The sequence below is a fragment of the Saccopteryx leptura genome, chromosome 1 (assembly GCF_036850995.1).
Source record: "Saccopteryx leptura isolate mSacLep1 chromosome 1, mSacLep1_pri_phased_curated, whole genome shotgun sequence".
NCBI lineage: Eukaryota > Metazoa > Chordata > Mammalia > Chiroptera > Emballonuridae > Saccopteryx > Saccopteryx leptura.
Window position 1 is genome coordinate 268,657,969 of NC_089503.1, and position 14,332 is coordinate 268,672,300.

The following is a 14,332-nucleotide window of genomic DNA, read 5'->3' on the forward strand; positions in this document are numbered from 1 at the left end:
GGTGGAGATTTCAAGCCACTAATTTCCAAGTGGATTTGTGAATGAGTTCCTATCTGTCTCTGTTCTCTCTCTTCTGGCTCTGGTGTCTTACCTACACTCTTTTATCCAGCGCAGCTGCAGACATGACAAAGAGCTTCTGCTTCCAGCATTATAACGGCACATATTGGAATAAGCTGGCTTTTAATGTGACCCAGAAGATATGCTGCTGCTCCTACAACATTGGCTGGGCCTGAAATAAACCCTGCCAGGCCTGCCCTACCCCTGGCAACTGTGAGTGCCCCTCCACTACCTTCTTTCCAGCTTGGTGGTTTTTTTTGTTTTGGTTTTTTTTTTTTTTTTGTATTTTTCTGAAGCTGGAAACAGGGAGAGACAGTCAGACAGACTCCCACATGCGCCCGACGGGGATCCACCCGGCACGCCCACCAGGGGGCGACGCTCTGCCCACCAGGGGGCGATGCTCTGCCCCTCCGGGGCATCGCTCTGTTGCGACCAGAGCCACTCCAACGCCTGGGGCAGAGGCCAAGGAGCCATCCCCAGCGCCCGGGCCATCTTTGCTCCAATGGAGCCTTGGCTGCGGGAGGGGAAGAGAGAGACAGGAGAGGAAGGAGAGGGGGAGGGGTGGAGAAGCAAATGGGCGCTTCTCCTGTGTGCCCTGGCCGGGAATCAAACCCGGGACTTCTGCACGCCAGGCCGACGCTCTACCACTGAGCCAACTGGCCAGGGCCCCAGCTTGGTGTTTTTAGTGCATTGTTTAAGGAGAAGCACCCCACTTCAGCTCCCCAGTTAGTCTACATTATTCTGCTGAGAGCTGAACAATTGAAGTGACATCCCAATGTATGGAAATCTATACTTTTAGCAATGAACGAGGCACACTTCCTTCTGTGTCACAGATTTGGAAGATTTAGGCTGGATCAGAGAGGCTTTACTTTGTGGTAAAGGTCCTTGAAGACTCACAGACTGTTTGAGGGAAAGTGATTGTATGAGGCCAGGTCTTAAAGCACAACGGGTCAGAGCAACCAAGGGAAGCTCTGGGAGAATTGCTTAACATGTTGGTTAGGATGAAGAAGGCTGTTTAAGGTAGGGAGCAGCATGAGCAAAAGCCTGGAGGCAGGACCGAGCAGTAGGTCATTTTGGCAGCTGGGATGAGACCTGTTGGAATGATCTAGCAGCCAGCCAGGCATCAGATAGAGTTGCAGGAATGAAGCAGTGACTAGAAGGGGGCAACTAGAGGGTTACAGTTATATTAGTACTATGGACTGAATGTTTGTGTCCTCCCCCCAAAATGTATATGTTGAAGCCTAACCCTCAATGTGATGGTGTTAGGAGCTGGGGCCTCTGGGAAGTGATTAGGTTGTGAGGGTGGAGCCCTCATGAAAGAAATGAGTATCTTTATAAGAAGAGACACAAGAGAGATTTTCTATGTAATGTGAGGACACAGCAGGAAGGTGGCCATCTGCAAAGTAGGAAAAGAGCCCTTAGCAGACACTGAATATGCTGGTGCCTTGCTCTTGGACTTCCCAGCCTCCAGAAATGGGAGAAGCCAATGTTTGTTGTTTAAGCTGCACAGCCTGTGATATGTCATTATAGCAGCCCAAACGAACTGAGATATTTTGTTTCCTAGGGCTGTAGTAACAAATTACCATGAACTTGATGGCTTAAAGAACCCAGAAATCGCCCTGGCCGGTTGGCTCAGCGGTAGAGCGTCGGCCTAGCGTGCGGAGGACCCGGGTTCGATTCCCGGCCAGGGCACACAGGAGAAGCGCCCATTTGCTTCTCCACCCCTCCGCCGCGCTTTCCTCTCTGTCTCTCTCTTCCCCTCCCGCAGCCAAGGCTCCATTGGAGCAAAGATGGCCCGGGCGCTGGGGATGGCTCCTTGGCCTCTGCCTCAGGCGCTAGAGTGGCTCTGGTCGCAATATGGCGACGCCCAGGATGGGCAGAGCATCGCCCCCTGGTGGGCAGAGCATCGCCCCTGGTGGGCGTGCCGGGTGGATCCCGGTCGGGCGCATGCGGGAGTCTGTCTGACTGTCTCTCCCCGTTTCCAGCTTCAGAAATGAAAAAAAAAAATAAAATAAAAAAATAAAAAATAAAAAATAAAATAAAAAGAAGAACCCAGAAATTTCTCACAGTTCTGGAGGCTACAAGTCAGGAATCAAGGTGTTGGAAGGAACATGCTCCTTCCAGAGTCTCAGAGAAGTCTTCCTTGCCTCGTCCAGCTTCTGATGGCTCCAGGTGTCCCTGTGTTACCTTGACTTCTGCCTGTATCATACCAATCTCTGCCTTCATCTCACATGGCTTCTCCTTGGATCTGCCTGTCTCTCCTTTTCTTATAAGGACACCAGTCATTGTGTTTAGGGCCCACCCTCATCCAGGACAAACTCAACTTGATTATATCTGCAAAGACCTTATTTCCAAGAGAGATCCCATTCAGAGGTTGTGAGTGGACATGAACTTGTGAGCATGGGGTCATTATTCCAGTGGAGTGCAATAGGGCAGGGTCATTACTGGGCACCTCTAGGCATTGCTGGGCCTTGTCCTGGGTTCTAGGAATCAAGAATAAGGCAGACCCAAGCTGTGCAGTCTGGAAGGAAGCTGCAAAGAGCCCATTCTGATCATGAGACTGTCAAGACAGACAGATCAGATATCACCATGAGTTGCATACTGGGACTTAGATAACTGCCTGGATCTGGATGGCCTGGATCTGAGGTGCAGGTAGGAGGCAGAAGTCCACACTAGCAAAAAGACTGCTGAGATTGGTCTGTTCTCATTACAATGCAGACCAGGTAGGGACCAGGGGAAAGTTGGCAAAGTAGCAGTGTCCAAAAGCCTGCCTATGTCCGTCAGGTGAGTCCAGGATCACCCTCCCTTCCTGGGGAGTGAGGTCTGTCAGGCAGCATCTTGGTCCCAGCAGTGGGATTTAATTAGAAAGTGAATTACTCCAGAGGTGTTTTTACTCAAGGGTGATACCATCAACTATCCTGGGCCAGAGTGGCAGCTCAGGGGGAGCCCAAGGGGTCTTCCCTGTAGGCTTTCCTGATAAGTCCTCAAAATTGACAAGGGCTGTGCTAGAGAACAGCAAAGGGAATAGCATGTACAAAGTGGTGATGACCTGATGGGGCAGAGCATGTCCAGACATGTAATGACATCAATGTAATGGGAGGGCAGGAGTTACTGTTGGATGGAAGGGAGGGCTGGAAGGCGAAGGTCTTGAGGTCCAAGCTGAAGAGTCTTCATTTTATAGTAAGGGCAGTGGGGCACGGCTGGCTGTGCTCAGGCAGGCAGGAAGTGAGCGGCAGTGCGTCCGAGTGCTGGAAGGGTCACATTGCTTGGGTGGATGGCGACCTCTGGTCTTCTCATGCTACTCAAAGGGTGGGAGAGGATTAGTTACCGGAAGCCAGTGAGGGCTGAGCTGCAGGGCTGAAGGAGGTGCTGGGCAGGGGACCCAGAAGAGGAAGAAGAGGAGGAAGTATTCTCCCCGGAAGCCTGCAGACCAGCACCCCATATCCATCCTCCTTAGCCCAGTGGACTACCAAGCCCTGTGCAGAAACCAGGTTCCTGGTTTTGTCATTGATAGTCACACAGGGAAGCCACTCGGTGAGTGACTGCCACCCACAACCCGTAGCCGCAGGTCCCTCTGTCCCCAGAGTCTTGACCTCTTTCTTCTCTTCCCCCACAGTTCCTCCCTTTCACTCTCCCCTACCCCATTCCCCTGCATTCCAATTTCCCAGGTCAGGAATCCTGCCCCCAAACAATTCTCTTTATTGATTTATTTTTTGAAGACAACAACAGTGAGAGTATTTTTATGAAATTGTTATTTGTTTTTTAAATTCTGATAAAATATACATAACATAAAATCTGCCATTTTAACCATTCTTAAATGTCAGTTCAGTGACATCAAGTGCATTCACATTACTGTGCAGCCATCCCATCCTTCATCTCCAGAACTTTCTCATCTTCCCAATCTGAAACTCTGTCTCCATTAAACAGCTCCCCACCCCCTCCCACAGCCCCTGGCTCCCGCTGTCTACACTCTGTCTCTATGGATCTGACTCCTCTACCACCTCCTATGAGTGGAACCACACAGTATTTGTCCTTTTCTGTCTGGCTTATTTCATGCTCAGTGCCCTAGAAGTCCATCCACATCGTGGAACAGTTCCTTTTTTTTTTTTTTTTTTTTTTTGTATTTTTCTGAAGCTGGAAACAGGGAGAGACAGTCAGACAGACTCCCACATGCGCCCCACCAGGATCCACCCGGCACGCCCACCAGGGGGCGACGCTCTGCCCCTCCAGGGCGTTGCTCTGTTGCGCAGAGCCACTCTAGCGCCTGGGGCAGAGGCCAAGGAGCCATCCCCAGTGCCCGGGTCATCTTTGCTCCAATGGAGCCTCGGCTGCGGGAGGGGAAGAGAGAGACAGAGAGGAAGGAGAAGGGGAGGGGTGGAGAATCAGATGGGTGCTTCTCCTGTGTGCCCTGGCCGGGAATCGAACCCGGGACTTCTGCACGCCAGGCCGACGCTCTACCACTGAGCCAACTGACCAGGGCTGGAACAGTTCCTTTTTAAGTTCAATGAAGTTTTCTAGAATTTAATACCTAAATGCCAAATTTCAGCTGTATGGTGTTTCATTAATGAACTAATTTCCAGTTGGTTTCACTCCTTGGATGTATCCTTCTTGTTTTAAACAACTGAAATGAAGCAGATAATATCTACTTCCCCTCCCATCGCTACCTCAGATCTAAGCTCCCTTCACCCCCTTAAGCTCTCATGCTTTATGCTTGGAGGATTTCTTTCTAGTTCTTTTCATATGCATTTATAGACACATAAAGGTCAGTTGAAAATGTGTGATTTTGTTTTCTGGAGACTTTGACAGAAATTCTATGATTCCCATATATTGGTCTGTAACTTTCTTTTTTCACCCAGAAGTAAGTCGTGAAAAACAAGCCAGGTTACTATAGGTAGCCCCGCCTCTCTTTACCTTGTTTTCTAAGTCCTTCATGTGCAGACACACCCCAAGCCGGTCCCCCAAGGGTAGACACCAGGAGTACCTTGTTTCTTTACCGATATAGGACGGTTTTGCTGAGATATATTTCACATACTGCATTTGGAGTGCACAACTCAGTGATTTTTTTCGTAAACAGTTAACCCTTGAACAACATGAGGGGTTAGGGGTGCCAACCCCTGGACAGTTGAAAATCAGCACATAAATTCCAACTCAGAATCTTTATTACTAATAGCCTTCTGTGAACAAGAAGCCTTACCAATAAAATAAACAGTTAAGTAATGTATTTTGTATGTTTTTTTGTAGTAGATACTGTATTTTTACAATAAAGTGAGCTAGAGGAAAATGTTATTAAGAAAATCACAAGGAAGAGAAAATACATTCTTAGTATTTACTGGTAGAAAAGAACTCATGTATAAGTGGGTGTGCACATTTATACCAGTGTTGTTCAGGGTCAGCTGCACTCACAGTGTTATGTGACCATCACCTCCATCTAAACTTAGAACATTTTTATCTCATAGAAATAGATCCTATTCTGGTGAGCAGTCACTCCATTCTGTTTTCCCTCAGCCCCTAGCAGCTGCTGCTCTACCTTCTGTCTCTGGGTTTCCCTCTTCTAGGCATTTTACATACACAGAATCATGAAACGTGTGGCCTTTTTTTTCTTTTCTTTTCTTTCTTTGTGTGTGTGTGTGTGTGTGTGTGTGTGTGTGTGTGTGTGTGTATGTGACAGAGACAGAGAGAGAGACAGAGAAAGGGACAAATAAGGACAGACAGACAGGAATGAGAGAGATGAGAAGCATCAATTCTTCATTGCAGCACCTTCGTTGTTCATTGATTGCTTTTTCATATGTGCGTTGACCAGGGGGCTACAGCAGACCGGGTGACCCCTTAGTCAAGCCAGCGATCCCACACTTAAGCTGGATGAGACTGCGCTCAAGCCGGCGACCTTGGAGTTTCAAACCTGGATCTTCTACATACCAGTCCGATGCTCTATGCACTGTGCCACCACCCGGTCAGGCTCATGTGGCCTTTTGTGACTGGGTTTTCTCTCTGAGCATCGTGTTCTCAAGGCTCATCCAATGTTGTAGCAAGTGTCAGTGCTTCCTTCCTTGTTAAGGCTGAATGACATTCCATTGTCTTCATGGACCACATTTTGTTATATCCATTCATCTGTTGATGTTTCCAGTTTCTTGTTAAACATCCTGTCCCCAGCAGATTTCCCTGCAAGGTCTGCTTTGTTCCAGTAGATCCCACTACGCAGGCTTACTGGGCCACAACACACATTGCATTTTAGTTGAGAAAGACTCTCCTGCTCCACTCTTTCCTCCTTCATCCTGATTGCGTTCTAACGTGAGTGGACATAGTCTGGCCATAGCAGGAGTTTTCGACTGTGGGCCGTTGTGTGGTGATGTAACCTCCCAGATTGTAGGTCCCTTAGCTCGTAGTCCCCAGATGTTCCCCTAAGCTAGGCTGCCCTTGATGCTGATGCCTTTCCCAGATATTGATGAGTGCAGGGAGATCCCCGCCATTTGTGCCAGCCCTGATGCCTGCAGCTACCAGACTAGGAGCTTTTGCTGCGAGTGTCCCCAGGTTTCCACTACAACAGTGTGCTGCTGGTCTGCCAAGGGGCCGCCTCCCCCACCTGGGTGGCTGTGCTGGTTTCCCTACCCCCATACTCTCTGGGCAAGTCATTTAAACTGTGATCCTCAGTTTCCCCCTCAGCATAATGAGACTAACGCCTTTTCAAGGGCCTCTATCTCACATAACCATCCTCATTCTGGTTCTGGCTGCTTCTGGAGGCCCCACCCACTCTGAAGCCAGGGGGGGGGCAGGATTGGGGTTTGATTCTGACAGGGGAAGCTTCTCCTTCACCTCTGCCCCTTCGGCCATGTTCCCCAGATGTGGACAAACGTGCCAACATAGAGACCCTTGCCAGCAAAATGCTGACTGCATCAACATCCCTGGCAATTGCCACAACAAGCGTGTCCGAGGGTGCAAGCCATCACCAGGCAGGGCTTGTATGGGTAAGCAGGAACACCAGCAGGTGCAGGGGAGGGAGGGAGGTAAGAGAGTGGGAGATGGTACAAAGTCAGGCTCTGTCCGTTGGGACTTGGATAGGGTGCAGCTCTGTCCAGGCCTTTCTCCTTGGCTGAAGTATGCATTGGTGGGGGTGCCAAGAGTCTCTGCTCATAGGGGAGTAATGAGGGTGAAATAGAAATCAAGACTGAACTTGGTGCTGGCAGCAGCTTGAATGAGGGGGAAGGGGCGAGGGACTTGCAGGCTGCTTCTGGCATGTCTATCACAGCATACAAAGGCTCAGGCAATACTGTGGGGTGGGGGCTCAGGGTCGCCATCCTGCCTGCTCTTCCCCAGGACAGAGTGAGTGTTGGGAGATTCCAAATGTATGTAGCCATGACAAATGTGTGGACACAGAAGGGAGCTGCGTGTGCCTGTGTCACCGTGGCTTGCGGACCTCAGCAGACCAGACCCTATGCATGGGTGAGAGGCACCTCCTGTCCCTCTTTGCAGATCAAATAATAAAGGGCTGAAGTCCACAGACCTTTAACTCCTTTGGGATAGAAGCAGTGCCTCTATCCATCCTGGCACTTAAGACCTTTGGAAAATGACTTACTCAGATCCCTGTGCCTCAGTTTTCCCATCAGAAAAATGTGAGCAATAAATAGTATCAGGAGGTACTTCCCAACCCCTCAGTCACTGAGCCACTTATTGTCCCAGGTGAGCTGGGTGGGGATCAGGGGCTTTGCTTTGCCAGACATCGAGTGTGACCAGCAGCCATGTGGAAACGGGACCGATAAGAACATTATTGGCTCCTACAACTGCCTTTGCTCCCCCAGCTTTGCAATGAAGCAAAATGGAGACTGTGTGTGTGAGCTGTGCCGGCCAGCAAGCAGACCTCCATATACCCAATCAAAAAGTGGGTCCGTGGTTTGAGAGCACACCTCTTAAATAGGAGCCCTCATTCCAAGAATCTCTTCAGAAAAACAACCCCAAGGGATCGAAAACAAGTGAACCACAAAGTTTCCCACATCCCTTCAGGTGTTGGGTGCCAGAGAGTCTCCTTGCTAGAGCTTATGCTCAGGTTGATGAGAGGCAAATAGACAGTAGAGAGAGGAAGATGAAGAGTGAAGGTAAGACTTGGTAGCTGTGATACTAACAGCTGTGATATTAACAGTGCAGTGGTTAAAGGCATGGATCCCAAGGTTAGGTGGTATAAGTTCAAATCTCAGCTTTGCCACCTACCAGCTCTGTGATCCTACACAAGTCCTTTACTTCTTTGTGCTTTAGTTTATTCCTCTGTAAAACAGATTAATCATTGTACCTACTTATGTTAATGTCACACCAAAACAACTTTTGAACAAGGAGTATTATCAGAAATTATGAGATATACTGTGTATTGATTAAGGGGTCATTTCTCTGAGAAGACATCACAGTCATAAATGCATATGCATCTAACAAAGTAAAAATGGACAGAACTGGTAAAAAAGTAAACAAGTCCACATTATAGTTGGAGACATCCATATTTCTATCTCAGTGATAGAGGGAAAAATAAGAAACTAGTAAGGATATAGAAGACCTGAACAATGCTGTCGACCACCTGGACCTAACTGATATTGCTAGAACTTCCAGAATACTCATTCTTCTCAAATGCACATAGACATTCACCAAGAAAGGTCATAATCTGGACCATAAACCAAACCTTAACAAATTTAAAAGAATGAAATCACAAAAAGTAAGTTCTCAGAATATAAGAAACTAAACCAGAAATCAGTCACAGAAGAATATCCAAAAAATCCCCTGATATTTGGAAATTAAACAACATACTCCTAAAGAATCTATAGACCAAAGAAAAAATAATAATGGAAATGAGAAAATATTTCTAACTAAATGAAGGTGAAAACACAACAAAGTGTGTGGGATGCAGCTGAAAGTGTATCTAGAGGCAAATTCATAGCATTAAAATGCTCATAGTAAAAAATATATATATGTCACATAGGATAGTTGGAAGGTTAATATACAGAGCCTGACATGTGAGCACTCCATAAATTGAAGTCATTGCCATCAACTTAACTTTGTTGCTGATGGGAATACAAAGGAGGTTCAGAGCCCCAGTGGTAAGGGTGACCACACCTGCCCATCTCCCTCTGCAGACATAGATGAGTGCATCACCCTGGCAGGGCAGGTGTGCCGATTTTGCCAGTGCTTCAACATAGCTGGTTCCTTTCACTGCCTCTGTCAGGATGGATTTGAGCCCACATCCAATGGAAAGAATTGTATGGGTGAGTCTTGGACAGTGCTGGGAGCCATCTCAGCCAGTCCCTGCTCCAAGTTCCAAGTTTACATACAGTTGATACTTATGCATGATCATGGTTCCATTTCATAATCTTGCACTTAGCTTAAGGTATTAAAAAAAACTACATCACACTCTTATTTTCAAAAGGTTTGTGGTTTAGGGTGAGATTTCTTTCTTTCCTTCTTTCTTTTTTTTTTAGTGAGAGGAAGGAAGTCAGAGAGACAAACTCCTTCATGCACCCTGACTGGGATCCACCCTGCTAGCCCACTAGGAGGCAATGCTCTGCCCATCTGGGGCGTTGCTCCTTTGCTCAGCAACCAAGCTCTTCTGAGTACCTGAGGCGGAGGCCATGGAGCCAACTTGCTCTAATTGAGCCATGGCTGCAGGTGGGGAAGAAAGAGAGGGGAGAGGGAGAGGTGGAGAACCTTCACCTGTTTCCTCCTTTCCTAGGATGCCATTTATGGAGTACCAAAGTATAGAATAGTGGAGATCTAAGTGATGCCATGGAAACCATGAAAGGGGTTTCCGGTGACTTGAGATTAGAAACATTGTTCCCTCTTTCTCTTGACACTACCTGGTTCCACCTGTAAACCCCACCAGGGCCCAGAATATCCTTCCCCAGCTGTTCCTGTTTTCCTGAGTCTCAGCCTTCGCCCTGAGGCCCTCAGTAATCACGCAGTGATTGTAGGTGCTGGTTTTGGTTCCAAGAGAGCCCCTGCCACTGTCTGGTGCTGGGATTCCTCCTCTTCCTCTCCACAGACACCAATGAGTGTCTCAGCTCTATGGGAATCTGCTTGCCAGGCACCTTCCAGAACATAGAGAGCTCCTTTTGTTGTATCTGTCCTCCCGGCTTCCCGGTGCAGAATGAGCTCTGTGTCATTGAATGTTCAGCTCCATCCCCGCTCTGGGACCAGAGAGGCATTTCTGGGCTTCTGTACCCCATCTGTAACATGGGAATGCCAGATGACTTTGGAGATGACTTAGCACAGTGCCCAATACAGCACCATACATACACTATTATGAGGGTTTCATAAGTTGAGTTATTAAGATTCTTTCTGGGCTCAGAGCTCTCTCTCTCTGGGACCCATAGGCTTCCTTATTAATTATATGAAATAGGCATGAGTGTGGGGTCTCAATGCACCTAAGATTACCCAGATGTAAACTCAATGGATGAATGGTGGGCAAGGTCCAGTCTGAACTGAGATCCGCTGGTATAATTTCCCCATTTGAGTGACTGAACAATGTTGGCCAATCTGGGCCAGTCTGGCCTGAGCAGATGGGCTAGCCTCATACAGTGTGAGCTAACCTGGACTGGACTGGCCAGGCCATCTCTAGTCCATTTATCCACTTAGACTAGCCTTGTGCAATCTGAGCTAACCTAGATCATTCTGGTCTGAACAGATGGGTTCACCTTGTACAGTGTGGGCTAACCTTGACCAGTATGGCCTGATCATCTCTGATCTAGTCTATCTAGGCTAGCCTAATACCATGTGAACTAATTCCATCTGGTGTTGGATAAATTTATCTAGCCTGACCTGTAGTGGCGCAGTGGATAAAGCGTCGACCTGGAAATGCTGAGGTCGCCGGTTGGAAACCCTGGGCTTGCCTGGTCAAGGCACATATGGGAGTTGATGCTTCCAGCTCCTCCCCCCTTCTCTCTCTCTGTCTCTCCTCTCTCTCTCTCTCTGTCTCTCCCTCTCCTCTCTAAAAAAATGAATAAATAAATTAAAAAAAAAGAAAGTACTGACTTAATATCACATAATAAACCTTCCTCTTTAAAAAAAAAAAAAAGATAAATTTATCTAGTCTCAGTTAGCTTTATCCCAATTTAATCTCTGAAGATGAACTTTCCTGACCGTGACCCTTACTCTGAAGACAGCTTCAAGGAAAGACCACCCCACACACTGCCTACCTGGTGCTTGGGCTCATAATAGGCCCTGGAGACCCTTGCCCCAGATCAGTCCCTGGGACCCCACCCCATTTGCCCCTCCTGACAACTGAGGCTGCCCCACCCTGGTGGAGATCCTCCTTGCGTCCCACCCAGATTGTGTCCCTGTTCTTCCAGATATCAATGAGTGCTCTAAGGAGCCCAACCTCTGCCTCTTTGGTACCTGTACCAAGAGCCCTGGGAATTTCCAGTGCCTCTGCCCACCTGGCTTTGTCCTCTCTGACCATGGGCCCCATCGCTTTGGTGAGTCTGGGGCCAGGGAACACACAGGGCTTTGGGAAGAGGTGGAAGGTGGAACAGGGAAGAGTCAGATTCATTGGAAAAGGAGATGAAGTTTCCTGTTTGAGCTTCTGGAGCTCTGCCCCAGAGGGTTTCCTCTGTATTTGTGGGGTGGTTCTACTCCAATCAACCTCTTGGCCAGACAAGTCACTTCTGTGGATGGCTAACCTGATCCAGTCTGGACTAGCCTGGTCCCTTGGGCTTTGGTTGTGCTGTGTGGGCTGCAGTTGCCCTACATGGGCTGGCTTCATCTCAGCTTAGCTAGCCTTGTCCAGTGTGGGTTAGCCTCATTCAATATGAACCAGCCTGTCTTTCACAGGTTAGGGGCAACAAGGAGGACAGGGCAAGGCAAGTTAATCCATATTTGTTTTTCTGGGGCCAGGTTTGCCTCAAATCCCACCCTGCCCATGTGGCTGTCTCAGGCTGATGGGCATTGAAGCTGAAGACTAGGGGTCAACAAGGAGGATTTGGGGTCTGAAGTCTGAGGTTTCCTGGTTCCCGGGAATCAGCCACTTTGCTTCAGAAGAGGCTTTTGCTTTGATCAATAGAGGCTTCTGATCAAAGAACATGGCTGAGTTTGACAGTTCCCCCAGTCCCAGGAGTACCTCACAGCAGTGAAAGTGGGGTGTTGAAGGAAGGAACTCCCAAGGGTCCTGCAAAAGCTCCGAGGCTGACCTTCACTGGCCCAGTGTGGCTCACATGTCCATTCCCAAACCAGTCGCCATGGTTAGGGACGTGGAGTGTTCTGCTTAGCACTGGTAGAGGTGGGACCACCTATTTTCAGGGACAGAGGTGTAAGAGGCATGCAGAGAAGCGTGATTCCATCTGGGAAATCACCCCACAGACATTCAGCAGAATTTCTGCTTCATCTGTTTCAAGGCTGGAAGGTGCTCAGTGCCTAAAGCTTTCAACACCACCAAGATCTGGTGCTGTTGTAGCCAGAGGCCTGGTGAGGGCTGGAATGACCCCTGTGAGCTCTGTCCTCAGGAGGGCAGTGGTGAGTGCCACCCCGTCAGTCTTCTTCCTGATTCTACCCACCTACCTCCAGCTGCTCTCCTTTCTCTCCACTCTTCATCCAGCCTTCTCAACACTCACTTGGAGGGTTCTGGGGGCTGCACCGAGCCCCAACCTTCACCCTTTCCCCTCTCACTGTCCAGCTGCCTTCCAGGAGCTCTGCGCCTTTGGCCATGGGGCAGTCCCAGGCCTGGATGTGACTCAGGAAGGTGAGCCCCTCATGCACAGATTAAGAGCCACTCCAGGCTGCCTCACCCTGCTCCTTTCTAACCGGCTTCATCTGGGCTCTGCCTAGGTTCCCAAGTCTCAAGCTCCCTTCTTGACCCATGGGTGGCCCTGGACCCCGCTGGCCCAGAGAGAAAGAAAATACCCTGACTGTGGGTGGGGCATGACAAATGCTATATGCCTGAGACCCCTGTCAGCCGCAGACGTGAACAAGTGTGCAGAAAACCCTGATGTCTGTGTCAATGGCCTTTGTGTCAACATGGATGGCTCCTTCCGCTGCGAGTGTCCATTTGGCTATAGCCTGGACTTCACAAGCATCAGCTGTGGGGGTGAGTGACCAGCCTGCATCCTAGGAAAGGAGGAAACAGAGTGGGCCTGGGCAGTCACCATCTGAGGTGGTGTCCTGTCCCTCAGCCACTGTCAGTCTCCCGCCCATTCTTCCTTCGGTGTTATTTACTTACTCACTTGCTCATTTACTTTGCTGTTTACTATCTCATTCACTCTCTTGCTTCTTTATTTACTTGTTTACTCATTCATTTATTCACTCATCACTCATTCACTTATTCATTTACTCATTCATTTACTTTCTTACTCATTCACTACTCACTCATTTCTCCACTCACTTACTCATTTATTCACTCCTTTGCTCACTCAGTCACTCATTTATTGAACACATACTGCATGTTGCCTTGTGTCCAGCCTAGAGTCGCACCAGATCTGGCCCAATCCAGTCTGTGGAAGTCAATGAGGAGGCAGACATGATAATATTGAGGACAGGGGGCCCTCTGCATGCACTGACCACCTCTTATCCCGCCCCAGACACAGACGAGTGCTCTACTGGGCACCCAGCTGGCGAAGGCACCTGCATCAGCATCATTGGAGGCTTGAATGTGATGCGCTGATGGCTTCTAGCCCGGCTCCACAATGACCTGTGAGGGTATGACCCTGCCTGCTGAGGTCCTGAGCTGTGTGATGGGGATGCAGGGAGTTGGCCCCCGGGTAGGAGCGGGAGTTCCACAGGCAGACCTCAGCCAGCTGCACCTCCAGTGGCCTCCTCAGACATTGATGAGTGCCCCCTGGACCCCTTGCTCTGTGCCTTGCTGCCACAGCACTGAAGGCTCCTATGTGTACGCCTGCCCAGCTGGCTATACCTTGCGGGAGGTTGGGGCCATGTGCCAAGGTAGGACTTGCGCAGGTGGGCCTTGGTCTTGAGAGAGAAAGACAAGAGCCTGTGCTTCCAAAGGTGGGAATGAACAATAAGTGGCAAAGTGAGGGGAGAATGAGGCAAGGGAGTGTGCAATGGGCACTCTTTTGTGAGCAGTGGCTCTGATTCTGTTGTTATGAAAATGAAGTGCTAGCATCTTGGGTACCAAATGTAACAGGACAGGGGGTGTGGCTCTAGAGGACTCTCTAGTGGCAGTTGGACATGGCCTGAGTGGGATAGAGCTGTGGGGACAGCAATTGTGCCCCCCAGGGGACATGTGGCAATGACTGAAAACATTTTTATCATCTCAACGGGGTGTGTGTGTGGAGGGGGGTGCTACTGGCATTGCGTGGCC

At 49.1% G+C, this 14,332-nt stretch overlaps 1 protein-coding gene across 1 annotated transcript in view; it reads left to right on the plus strand.

Moving 5' to 3' along the window:
• The window catches only part of FBN3 (fibrillin 3), a 58,353-nt gene that overhangs the window by 31,208 nt on the left and 12,813 nt on the right, over positions 1 to 14,332 (plus strand). The window contains 17 exon segments of the mRNA XM_066360234.1: positions 121 to 270; positions 3,520 to 3,591; positions 6,494 to 6,580; positions 6,583 to 6,624; positions 6,888 to 7,019; positions 7,369 to 7,494; positions 7,769 to 7,882; positions 9,165 to 9,293; positions 10,067 to 10,252; positions 11,373 to 11,498; positions 12,379 to 12,531; positions 12,692 to 12,757; positions 12,977 to 13,102; positions 13,593 to 13,665; positions 13,667 to 13,710; positions 13,833 to 13,872; positions 13,874 to 13,953. Coding sequence (XP_066216331.1) covers positions 121 to 270; positions 3,520 to 3,591; positions 6,494 to 6,580; positions 6,583 to 6,624; positions 6,888 to 7,019; positions 7,369 to 7,494; positions 7,769 to 7,882; positions 9,165 to 9,293; positions 10,067 to 10,252; positions 11,373 to 11,498; positions 12,379 to 12,531; positions 12,692 to 12,757; positions 12,977 to 13,102; positions 13,593 to 13,665; positions 13,667 to 13,710; positions 13,833 to 13,872; positions 13,874 to 13,953 — 1,746 coding nt within the window.